The 12806-nt window shown below is 52.9% G+C and overlaps 1 protein-coding gene across 4 annotated transcripts in view; it reads right to left on the reverse strand.

Moving 5' to 3' along the window:
- Nucleotides 1-12241, reverse strand: part of LOC106989149 (core histone macro-H2A.1) — a 78777-nt gene extending 66536 nt beyond the window's left edge. For 2 of the 4 annotated variants that reach the window (XM_027076651.2, XM_027076649.2), the window contains exons 1-2: nucleotides 12045-12239; nucleotides 1660-1864 (exon numbers count right to left, since the gene is read on the reverse strand). In XM_027076651.2, the coding sequence (XP_026932452.1) occupies nucleotides 1660-1831 (172 nt within the window). In that variant the 5' untranslated portion in view covers nucleotides 1832-1864; nucleotides 12045-12239. Of the gene's footprint in view, nucleotides 1-1659; nucleotides 1865-12044 lie in introns of all 4 variants that reach the window. The other 2 variants (XM_027076650.2, XM_027076648.2) reach the window with 2 other exon arrangements.
- Between the last annotated feature and the right edge of the window lie 565 nt (nucleotides 12242-12806).

Below are 12806 nucleotides of genomic sequence, written 5' to 3' on the forward strand. Positions count from 1 at the left end.
GCTGCCAGGCATGCCACCTAAAAGAGTCTCTGAGGAGCCAAGGGTTAAATGTCCCAGAAGTACAGATGCCTCCCAACTGTAATACACCCATGTCTTTTCCTGCCTAGATGCTCTCAAAACAACAAAGACACCATATCCCTCAGGACCATGTTCTTTATGGAAGAACCCTCACTCTTGCCTTAATGAGAGACCAGGGAGAGCAAGAGGTAACCCAGCTCTTCTGCTTCCTCTTACCACTTTGGAAGAGGAAACCTTGTCTTGCTGAGTCTCCTCGTCTGGCTGGAGGAGGGCTGGCTGCAAGAATCAAGGCTGTAAGAATCCTGCCAGCTACCCTGACTATGTATGGAACAGTAAGTGGTAAAAGCATTACAACAGGCCAGCAGGATCTGCGTCCCGTCCCAACTCCTCACTGGCTATGTGCGACCCTATGCAAGTTCTCTTATGCTTTAAGGCTGGTTTTGTCATCACTAAAAATGGGGGTGACATCCCTGCCCAGCCGGCTTCCCACAATTGCCATGGAGCCACCAGTAAGACCAGTAAGATTATTTCTGGGAAAAGGACCACCCCTTCTCTCCCTCCCCCCACCCTGCCCCCCGCCGCCAGAGAGAGAGCTGATTCCAAGACCGGTGCTGGGAAAATTCAGGGTGAGTCTAGAACATCGCATTGTGTGAAAAGGCAAGAAGATGTGTAAGAATGGAAGAGGCCGCTGCAAAGCACAGCAGAACCAGCGTGAAGGTCAAATGTGGGACAAGGTGAGCACCATACAGAGCAATGAAAGGATAGTGTATTACCCACTAAACCAACGAAGTCCATGAAGCAACACTGAGAGTACAAGAAATAGAGAGGAAGGGCAGAAGGAAAGTTAAGTTCATTACTGAAGAGTGCCAACTGATAAATGTAACAGAAATGACAGAAATAGAAAAATCACTCTTTTATAACCACTACAGTTATAACGGATTCAGGGAAGGTCATCAAGTGATGCCAAAGCCATCGGGTGAAGACTGTGACTCAGGAGGTACAGAAGTCCATTAGACACCACCTTAACCAAATGACCAAACGGAATCACCAATGGCAGGATGAATCCACATCAGGTGCCTCCCGGTGTGATACCAGGCAAGGCCTCAATGCCACTTAGGCAATCCCCCTACCAAAATGTTTAACTCGAATCCAAGCCTGAGACCAGCCCAGGCTGAAGGACATTCTGCAACACAGCTGGCCTGCACTCTTCAAAAATGTCCATATCACGAAAACTGGGGAACGGTTTCAGCTTCAATAGGACGAAAGAAACCCAACAACCAAAGGAAATGTGTGATCTTGAAATGGATCCTGGGTCAGGAAAGACAACCAGACAAAATTATAGAGGACGTTTTGGGGACAATTAAGGAAATTTCCACATGGACTGTGTAACAGCCAAAAATCAAGGTACAAACGTGTGCACACATGCATGTTCACGTACACACACAAGGTGGGGGGGAGAAAAGGGAAAGGGGCCAAAATGTTAACAACCGGGACACCTAGGTGAAAATGTTCATTGTTACTACTCTTACGAGTCTTCCGGGGGTTTGAAAAGTTCCAAAATAACAGGTCCTGGGCAAGTGTCAGAACAGCCACTCTGTGAGCACAGCGGAGCCCTTCCTAGGTGGACCCGGGCACACTCACCTGTCAGATACTCCAGGACGGCAGCCATATACACGGGTGCCCCCACTCCAATCCTGTACTTGGGGTGGCCTTTCTTGATGTACCGCAGCATCCGCCCCACGGGGAAGATGACTCCCGCCTTGGCGGACCGGGAGGTCTTGGTAGATTTCTTCTTCCCACCCCGGCTCGACATGGCGGCGGCCCTGGAGGTGAGTCAGTAAACACACTGTGGAGGCAAGAGGCACAGCCGTCAGGATCATGGGGGCAGTGCACCCCTCTTCCCCACACTCTCCGGCCCCTACAAGAAAGGCCACTCCTCGCGGCCACTGAGTCCTCCGGGCCCAGTTCGTGCACTTGGTTGGCGCACTCTGGCCCCTAAGAAGAGATTGGCTACCCTTTTCACATTTGATACCACGACATCAATTTTATCGGCCACTTACATTTAAACGTTACTCTGACAATGAGTGCTCTTAAGTGCCCTGCCTTTATGCCACGTGGTATAAAAGAAAATGGGATTTCTTGGCTACGTCCAATATGCTTGTTTAATAATTGCATTTTCATACACTTGAGACCGGGGCTGATAAATTTGCTGAAGTCTTCGTGGAAAAAAAGCAAACGATGTCACCTTCCCCTGGAATAAAGACGTAAAGCCTGACACCTAGGTCGCCTGATGGAAACAGCATCTCTACCTCGTGACCCTTTCCCCGTGAGGGGCAATGGCAGCTCACAGGAGTTCAGCAGATAGTCAGGCTGCAATCACAGGCCCTCAGAACATGCCCAGTCCACTAGCTGGGCCTGTCCTTAGAGAAGAGGGAGAAGGGCTTTTCTTACCCTGATCCTCCTCCCAATCGACATCCAAAACGCCACGCAGTCCAGAGGATGCCCCCTTTTCAACACCTCACGGAGGGTCCTCTCCTCTACACCCCAACAGTGACTGGATCCAGGTCATCTCTAACCAAATGATCGCAAATATGTCCTGAAGAGATCTCCCCACTACTCGCCCTACTCTCCAATCCACTGGCCCTCTGAGGGTGGTGCATACAAATCCGAGTACTCGACGGCCCCGGTGTTAAAGCTTTCTCTGGCTGCCACAGTTCCCAAGGTCAAATCAAGATCCTGGGCCTGTCATACGATGCCCTAGAAATCTAGGCCTGGCACATCCATCCAGCTTCACCCCATACCTCCTGGGGTCCAAACTTGGACATGGGGCAGGGGTGGGGGTCACACACAGTTCCCTTCAAGTGCCCTCCCCTGCAGTGGCTGTGCCCTTTCGCCAAGACCTCCTCTATTCCTCACACTTGCTTCCTGCTCTCTGCCATCCCTACCCTGAGCGCTCGGGTACAGCTCCTCCATCCACTGGGCTCCCTTGCACTTCACACCATGGCAGTGATGTGCATACAGCCCCGGCTTTCAGAGAGCTGCCCCTGGCTGGGCCCCTAGCACAGTACCACTGAGGTCTGCATGTTTGCTAAGAGCACTCAAGGTCTCAGATGTTTGCTAAAAGCATTCCAGTCATTCATGCATCCACTTTAGGAATGATGCTGGAAAATGGAGACAGTAGTACACAAGGCAGATGAGGTCGCTGTCCTCCCAGAGTTGGTGGGGAAGAAGGGAAGAGAAAGAGGAAATAACCCTACAGTCATTTAAATGATCATCATGAAAGGCAGTGAGGGTGCTGGGAGAGGAGCTGTGAACAGGCCTCTCAGCCTGTTCTCCGGCACGAGGCAAGCATGTCTTAGAGGACATTTATGCTCAATCATTTAACCAAATGGGCAGGTCTCCCATCTACTGGTAAACTGAGATCAGGCTGCGTGCTGTGTGGGTGCCTCCAGCTCCAACAGGCCAGGCCTCAATGCCAGTGGAGGCGACAGAGTTAGGAGTCCTTGTTACTCTGATGCCCAACCCTGTATTCGGAACATGCTTGTGGTTCATACCTAACATTAGTGTGACCCCTAAGATACCTCAAGTCATGTGCCTGACAGCCATGGCCAAAACAACAGAGAGCAGAATTTGGGGGCACTCTGACAGAATGTAGGTGGCTCAAGCCCCAGCTCTGAATAGATGTTTGGAGGGTTGAGGCAGGGGGAGGGGCACTAAAGACGACTATGATAATACCTTGTATTTCTCATCAAGGGGTACCAAGTGTTAATGGATCACTGAGTGCTAAAAATAGGGTCTGCGCTTCTCTGAAACAATGAGATGGCTCCATTTCTTGCTGTGATGAGCTCCATCTTGAGACATTCCCTGCAAACAGGTGCACATGCTCACTCTGAGCAGGAAATGGTATATGTACACGTTGTGCATGTGTGTGTTCGCAGGGAAAGCTGCCGCTGGGTTTCTTAGCAGTCGTTTGCTTTACCACAAATGTGTTTCACAGACCAACCCAATGCCTCTGGACCCAGAGTTTTCAGATCTGAACATTTCCCCTCTTTCAGCAGGAGAGGCCTGCAGTCAGTGATGATGAATGGAGCTCAGTCCCATTCTTACTGGAGCACAGGCTTCAGCCCTATCTCCAGGCAGACCTGTCTGGGTAGGTTTGGGGCTGCCTCTGTGGGAATCAGTAACGTCCTGCCCCAGGGAAGAGCCACTAGCATTCAGAGACCTGATGGGCCCTAGACACGCTCATTCTTTAAAAGTGATGCTCCTGGTGCCTTCCTTCCACTCCAGCCAAGAGTCCTGACGTGGACATGGACAGGACGGTGACTCCCAGGTCTCTAGTCCAGTGCACACCTGGCTACAGAGCCCCAGAGCTCTGTTCTGACTGCCTGTGGCTAGGACCCACTTGACAATCCCATGGGCACCTTGAATCCCTTCCTGTTCCAAATCCTGTGGAATTTTCAGCTCCAGCAGTGACAACCTTGTGCATGAAGCCCCTAAGTGGGAGTCAACATGCGCCCATTCTCTCGGCCCACTTTCCCAGCACCCAGCCATTAGCCAAGCTCTGTTGAACCCACCTTGTAACTGCCGAAGCCTCTTCCCTCCTCTTCAGCCTCCCTGCCTCGGTTCAGCTCTCTCTACTCCTCATCTACCCTCCCCAGCACTAGTCTCTCTCCGTGGATGCCAGGGGATCTCTGCTCCCTTGCTGGTTCCTCACCACCCTGAGCCAGCCACAAACAGCATCCTTCAACTACTTCCTCAGCATTGCTTCCTGCCACCCCTCCCCCTGGGGGCGATGCTCCAGGCCACCACTGGTTTCCTGCCCTCGGATGCAGTGTCCAGAATGTCTTTACACAGGCTGTCTCTCCTGCCTGTGACACCCTGTCCTTGTGCCAATCTGCTGCACTGGCACTCGTGAGATCCCTGTCCTCGGACCCAGCCGTGGACTGGAATCGCTCACTGCTTCACGTTCCCAGAGAACATATCCTGGCACGTATCTGTGTGCCTGCCTGCCCAGCTCAGCCGAACCACAAGCTGCTTGATGCCAGGCACTGTGGTCAGCTCATCCCGAAATCCCGGGGTCCCAGGCAGGGCCTTAAACGTCATGGATCCTCAAGGGGTGTTATGCTGAGGGGAAACCATCTTCACGTCTAGTTTTTAGTCAGGCTCCTGATAAAGCAGCCCCGTCTTCACCCCTCCCCTGGCGGCAGTCCTGCAGCTCCTGCTCCTCACCCTTCCCCGCATTCTTCCTGCACTTTTTTTATTTTAGAGAGAGTGTGTGCACATGCAAGTGAGCGGGGAAGAGGGGCAGAGGGAGAGAGAGAATCTTACGCAGGCTCCACGCTCAGCACGAAGCCCACGTGGGGCTCAGTCCCACGACCCTGGGATGGTGACCTGAGCTGAAATCAAGTCGAGTCGGAGGCTCAACCGAATGAGCCACCCAGGTGCCCCTTTTTTATTCCCTGCACTTCTAACTAGGTCCCCAATGTGCAGCCACAGCTTGGAAAGACGTCTGAGTCAGCCATGCAGCTTCATGACATCCAGTCATGTGTACAGACTTTAAAAACATCTTGGAGAAAATCACCTTGTGGCTGGGCAGTCTCCAGATGAACCTGTGAATGTGCTGGCTCCATACTACTCTTCAGGGGTCTATGGAGATGTGGGCACCCACGTTGGGGACAGAGCGGCCGTGATGGAAGTGGCTGTTGAGCACTAGGCTGCGTAACTCAAATTCCAAAGTCAGACTGACCTCATTCAAGTTGTGGCTCTGCCACTTACTACCCATGCATCCTCGGGCACGTGATATGATGTTACCCTCTGAGCTTATTTTATCATCAGTCAAGCGGGGATGAAGGTAGAATCGACTTCAAACATTTGGTGGGAAAACTGAACAAAACATGCATATACGGGGCCTGCCAAGAACTCACTGAGTGGGTGCTCAGGTAAGTCAATAAAAACAACAACAACAAAGGCCGCCTCCTTGAAAACCAATGTTGGGTATTTGAACTGGCAAGGACAGGACCAGTTGCTGTAACAAACAAGCCCCCATAGCTTATTTCTCTCTCGTGGAAAGTCCAAAGTAGGTTTCCATGATTGGTTGGTGCTTCTCCACATGATTCAGGGACCCAGACACCGCCCCCCATCCTTCAATGCACAGTTCTCAATGTCACCACAGAAGGAAAGAGGTCGTGGATGCTAACACATGGAGGCCTTCGGGGGCCACACCCAGAGGCGGAGCATACCACTACTGACCATGATTCATCGACTAGAACTTGGTCACATGGCCACACGTGATTGCAAAAGAGGTTGAGAAACACCCTTTTGCTATTTGCTCAGAAAACAGCCAGTCTCTGTCCTATAACAAACCAACTTGAAAGCTGACCCTGAAGCCAGGGTGGGAGCAACCAGCCAAAGCCTGTTGGGCCCTGTTTGACCCATGCCGTGCATCCAGCCTCTTCCAAGAGATGGACAGTCCTACGTCACAGAAAAAAGTGGCTTCTTGCACACTCGGCTTTTCTTCAAGGCATGGACATTGCTCAGGAAAGAAACAGCTGTACTATCTTGTCAGACTGACAAAGCGATGTCCTTCCTTCCCAGGCTAATCATCCAGGAGAGCCCCCCCTTCAATAAACCAGAAGTCCTCACCCCTAGGGAGGACCCCAAGTGCTTTGAAGACAGTGACGTGGCCTCAGGCAACCTCACTACACATGAGCATAGCTGCTTTTTTGACTGTTATTGGGCCAGGAAATGAAGACTCTGTGGTTGATCCCAAAGGGATCTCTGTGGTCTTTACCTCTGCAACTCCTCCAACTATAAATCAATCACAGTAGACATGACCCTTGCTTGCAGAAACCCAAGGCTTACCCAGAGACAAGCTAGGCTTGAGTGATAGGCAGGTCTCTGACCACCGGCTCCTCAACAACTGAGCTGTGACCGGGGCACGTGATCTGTCCTCTTGGCACAGGACTAGCGAGAGGCCTGGCTGTGAGGATCCCACGAGTAAGATGAACACAAGAATGACAAGCCCTCTACTACCACAAGGGCCACGGAGGAAAAAGGGTCAAAGGGCTGTCCTACCTACTACCACACTGTTGCACTCTTCCCCAACAGGGCACCGTAACAGGCTCCACACTGCCCTGTAAACCACTTTCGTCACTTCGGCACATACCACCCTCTCAGTCGATAGCACTCTCTCCAGCCCTGTGTCTGTTCCTGCTGTGGCGGTGCCTTGTGCCCGCCAGTCACAGTCTAGTTTGGGCCAGCCCTATGCCCAGACTCCAGCCTTGCACACAAGGCCCCACTGACCTCCCGCCCATCTCTCCCTATTTCCAGCAACGAGGGCTCCACCAGGCCGAACGGCTCCCGGAGTCCTTAGTGGACATTCCTGCGTGTGGCCCGGGCCCAGCTACAAATCCCTCGTGACGTTCCTCACCCTGACACCATTCTTTAATATGTTCAATTGCTTTTCTCAATCTTATATAAAGTGCTCTGCAAATGCAGTTCCCAGCCCTTTCTTCCAACTGGATTGCTACTCAACATCCAATTTATATAAATATCCTGAAGCCAACCTCCCCAACCTTAGCAGCTGCTATACTGTATCATCACTGCCAATTTCCTTGTCTGTCTTGGTGGGACGTACCAGTCTGCTCCCCAGTGTACCTCCAGGAACCCACTGCCCTGCCTGGTACCTGGTAGGCCCTCAAATGCTGGCTGGATGGTGACTAATTAGTTGGATGCATTTACAGTTCTCTGGACAAAGATGAGGACAGCATTTCCAAAGGCCACAGGACTCAGAAATGTGGCAAGTGGGACAGCAGTCAGGGACCTTCATTGAAACCATTCACGGACACATACCTGGCCGATCCCTGTGGGAGCTCAGACAGTTCAGGGAGCTTGTGGGGCCATCTTAGAGATTCCCAGGGAGGAAAGACCACAACGGCCCTGACAGCTGAGGTGGGAGCCCCACAGAGGCCTTCCCACTCCCTAATAATTCTGTGGCTCCAGCCACCTCTCCTCTTGCCAGGCAACTAGCTCAGTAAGAGACTGGAGGGAAATACTTCCCTTTCTCACACCTGTAAGTGACTGACCTCCACTAAGGCTACAGCACAGAAAACTCTTAATCAGGGCACTTAGAAAACCACCTGAACTGGAGGTTGTGAGGTCCTCTGTTACCTAAGCAATGAATTTGTGCATATTGATACCGAATGAAATGTTGACCAGAATTGCTGCGGAGCTGGCAGTCACACGGCCCCCATCCCAAGCACCCGAGGACAGGGAACCTGAGCGATCAGCGCTTACAGTTGCTGTCGCTGAGGGAGGAATGCACCATCCACTCCCTGCAGCTGGATGAATGCCCACGTGTCCACATGCATTTGTCAGCTTCCCATCAAGTCCAATCATGACAGCAAACCTGAGACACTTAATTCTGAAGCACAGGACACTAATCCTGTTTACAGCATTCTCTTCCATTTACTCCTACCATACCAGATGATTAACGGTGTCACTGCTGTCAGGTCTCCAGAGGCAAGAGGATCTACTACACAAGTATCGCTCACAGAGCTGGGGTTCAGAAACAGCGTTCTGATTGGCCGAGAACAGAGACTTGTTCTGGTGCTCGAGCCAATCAGGGAAAACCTCTCTCTCCATTCATAAAACACTAGATCATAAAGGGAGCCGGAGGATTAAAGAATTTACAGTCCACCCTCAATGAATCAAGGGATTACAAACAAGGAGAAAAGGACAAATTGAGATAATAAATAAATCCTAAATGGCACTTTTTGTTCCAGCCCACGTGTCTTCCTCGTGTGTTAGGTTTTTAGTGGTGGGGAACAAACAGAAACCCGAACCAAGTGTTATTCAGGAAAGAGTTTACAAGAGGCTAGGGGAGTCAGCACGACATTTCAATAGCAAAGCACTGTCTTCCTGCCTCACAAGGAAACTTTAATTCACACTCCTCTCTCTTTTAAAAGTTGTGCCAAACATTAAGATAATAATTTCAATGGAAGGTTATCAAAGGAAAACTTTAAATGTGAGCTTCAATAGGGCAGGACCCTGGCTGGCTGGGCTTGCCATCCAGAAGCTATTCAGTATTTGTGGAATACATAAGGCATTCACAATAACAATAAAAAACATCTGGCCATGATTCTTTCCTGCTCAGAACCTTCAACGGCTTCTTCTAGCTTCACCTGAGTTCCCTCCATGATCCAGCCATCCTGAGCCTCTGGCAGTTCCCCCATATGACCTCTATTCTCACTGTTCTAAGACTCGACACATGGGGTTCCCCAGGCCTCAAACACTTGTCTCCATCTGCCCTCCGTTGCCCAGCCAACTCCTACTTGGTCTTTCTGTACAGTAAGGGCTTGCTTCCGCTTATGTCACCTTTCTGGGGGTTACTATGGGAGCTCCTGTGGCCTTCTGCACCAAACTCACAATAGCCCCTTGCCTGTCTTCTCCTTGTGTCAGTTTCCCAAGGACAAGGACTGAGCACTTCTTGATCATGCTTTTGTCCCCAGTGCCTGACTCAGAGTTGATTCTCAGGAAATATTTATTGAAAGACTTTAAGACACCAGTCAAGAAAACAAGCTATACAACTCTTTGGAACCCATCTGGGCTCCCTCGTAAGAGCTGGGGCGGGACCTAATGTACTTCTAAAACTGTAGAACGTGGGGAGGACTCACAGGATAGGTGCGGGGTCCCTCTCGTCCCTGCTCCTTCCCAGCATATGTGCCAAGAACGGGGCTCTGAAAAACCCAACACAAATCCAAAGGCACAATCAAACCAAAAACTAGAAGCTGCTGCAATTCTGATCAATACCACACATAGGCTCTTATTGGACTTCATCAGGTTGGACTTTGCACTTTTGTTTATTTAAATAAATCTCCTTTAACTGACTGGGGGCAGCATTAGCTCTGAAGGTATTGGAGGCAAATCCCAGAAAACATGTACTCCAAGCCTTCCTGTGGGGAAGGGATGAGGACTCTTGGAGTTCTGTTGTCACCAGGACCAGAGGAAATGGCAGAATGAGATGTACCACTCCCTGTGTCTGGGCCCTTTGGTATAGACCACGGTAGTGACTTAGGACAATGCATTAGACTGTCACATGTGATGTTCCAGACTACTCTTCATTCTAAAGGACCTATCTACCTCAAATAATTTTCACTTAAACCCTTCCCACCTCCCCAATGCCTTTAGGGATCAGCATTAACAATGGTGACAGGTTAAAACGAAATACAAGAATGAAGAGATTTCCCACCCTCCACCTAAAACTATAGGGACAAGAATTTAAAGACTGAGTGTTTTTGGTTTGTTTTGTTAAGAAAAAAAAAAAAGGTTTATGGGACACCTGGGTGGCGCAGTCAGTTGAGCATCCTACTTTGGCTCAGGTAACGATCTCACGGTACATGAGTTCAAGCCCCACATCAGGCTCTGTGCTGGCAGCTTAGAGACTGGAGCCTGCTTTGGATTCTTTGTCTCCCTCTCTCTCTCCCCCTCCCCAACTCACACTCTCTCTCTCAAAAATAAATAAACATTTAAAAAAACTTTTGAAAAAGGAAAAAAATATAAGGTTTAAAAGCATATTTATCTTCATTGGAGAGCCTCTTGTGCAAGACAGAGATGCGGCTACCCAACTTCAGCTAGTTGTTGTACGATGGGTATTAATTCCAGTTGCAGGCAGGGAGTGGCCATTTCAGAGCCGGTAAACCCCCCTGAAGGCCCTAAAGGCGCCCCTGCAATAGGCGGATTCCACCAAACTTACAACTAGAGTCTCCCATTCAAACCTAAAGCTGCTTGAAATTCCCCTAGTCTGTGGGGCAGGAAGCCTTGGAACAAAGCACCTTGCCCCCTCTTTAACGGTAAAACCTCAAACCACAAAGGTGGAAGAAAAAGAGAAGCTAGCAGGAGTGCCCCTCTTAATTGTCTATTTTTATATACTGTTTATTGGGTCGTTAAAATCTTACAAGGATTTCACGGTAATTGTAATTGTTGAATTCCAGGTTTGTCTTAGCTGATTGTACGGACATTTCTCACTTTCAAACTCAGCAATATTTTTCCTAATATCTTGTCTAAAAGAACCTTCCAGTCTGCCGACCAGATCCTTGAGTGATCCGTGGTCCCTGCAGGAGTGGAGGCGGGGCGCGCCACCCCGCACACCTGTTGTCAGGTGACACCGCCTGCAGCATCCAGCGCACTCACCTCTCCACTCCACCCCACCCCCAGCGAGTCCCTTCCCTCCCGGCCTTCTCCACCGGGAAGCCTACAGCCTTCTGGAGTTACCTTAAAAAGGAAAGAAAGAAAGAAAAAAAGAAAGGAAGAAAACACAAAAACCTCCCAACCACAAAGCAAACAAAAGGCCGATCAGAAGATGAGCGAGGGCAGCGGGGGTTCCCGCGTCCCCTCTCCAGCCAGTCCCTGGACAACCCCCTCCCCGGCCCTGCCTGGCTCCAATCCCACAACTATCCCCCAGCCGCCAACCCTCCCCTCCCCGCAGAGAGCGAGCCAGACGCCTGCACCACGGCCACCTGGCTCTCGGGCCCGACTTATTGTGCTGGGGACGGCAACTCGCGGGCCCGCGGGGCCCTCACCAAGTACAACTCCGAGCACCGCAGCTCCCGGTCGCCCAGGCCCACGCTGGCCGGCCAGCGCCGCGGGGCCTCCCCCGGCCTCTAGCTTAGCCCGCTCGCCCGCCCCGGGAAGGGTCGCCGGGGAGGGGCCAGCACTGTCGCCTTCCCACAAAAGCGCCCAGGCGCGGGCAGGAGGACGCGGTTTGGAGAGAAGTTGGCTTCCGGGTTCGCTGTTTGAACAAAACCAAAGAGAATCCCGCGCGGCCGGGCGGGGAGGGCCTGGGAGGGCGCCGTGCGCGCGCGAGGCCCCGCGTGGGCCACGCCGACCGCGGCGACTCGAGCCCGGCCGAGCGCCGCCCGTGCGCGCCAGGCCCGGCCGCTCCCAGGCCCCCGCGGCCGGAAGCGCGCGGTGGCCGGACCCGGCGGCGGGGACCGGGCGCGGGGCGAGGGGGCCCGCGCGGCACTTACGGGGCGGCTCGGCGGCGGCGGCGGCGGCGGCGGCAGCAGCTAGGTGTCCGGCCCGTGCCCTCTCGGCCGCTCGCGCCTTTTCTCTCCGCGCTCGTCGCTGGCCCGCCCGCCCGCCTCCTCGCTTCCCGCCCGCGCGCCGCGCGCTCGCCCCCTCCGCCCGGCTCCGCTGCCGAGTGAACTGGAACCAGTCGCCGCGGCCCCGGGATTCCCACAATGCACAGCGCGCCGCTCGTCACATCCCATGCCGTCCCCGCGCGTCCGGCCACCCCTCCCGCGCCACCCGGGCGCCCCGGCCTTGACCCCAGCCCCGCGGCTGCGCGCGCCACGGCCTCCGCGCTCCGCCGCCGGGACGTCTGTCCGTCTGTCCGCGGGCCGCCCCAAGGCCCTGCCCGCAGGCACCCCGCCCCTAGGCTGAGCGCCCGACGCAGGGCGGGCCCCGCGAGCCGGGGCGTGAGCTAAGTCCTCAGAAGGGGTCTGGTCCCTCGCAAAGGCGCTTCTCTGGCGCGCGTCGCAGCCCGTGGGTCTCGAGCGACACTTCTTGAGTGCCTACTGTGTGCCTGGCATGGAGCACGGGACTGTAGCTGACTCAGCCCTAAAAGCCTTCTCGTTAAGCCAGGGAGGGGGAGGCACAATTGCTGTTAGCAGCAATCACTTTTCCCTCCACCACCAATGCAAACCTCCCGCGCACCTGAGAACGTTCGCCGTGTTTCCGTTCGAGCCCCCATCAAACTCTTTCCTGCCCCACGACCAGCCACTGCACAT

This window comes from Acinonyx jubatus, chromosome A1 (genome assembly GCF_027475565.1).
Source record: "Acinonyx jubatus isolate Ajub_Pintada_27869175 chromosome A1, VMU_Ajub_asm_v1.0, whole genome shotgun sequence".
NCBI lineage: Eukaryota > Metazoa > Chordata > Mammalia > Carnivora > Felidae > Acinonyx > Acinonyx jubatus.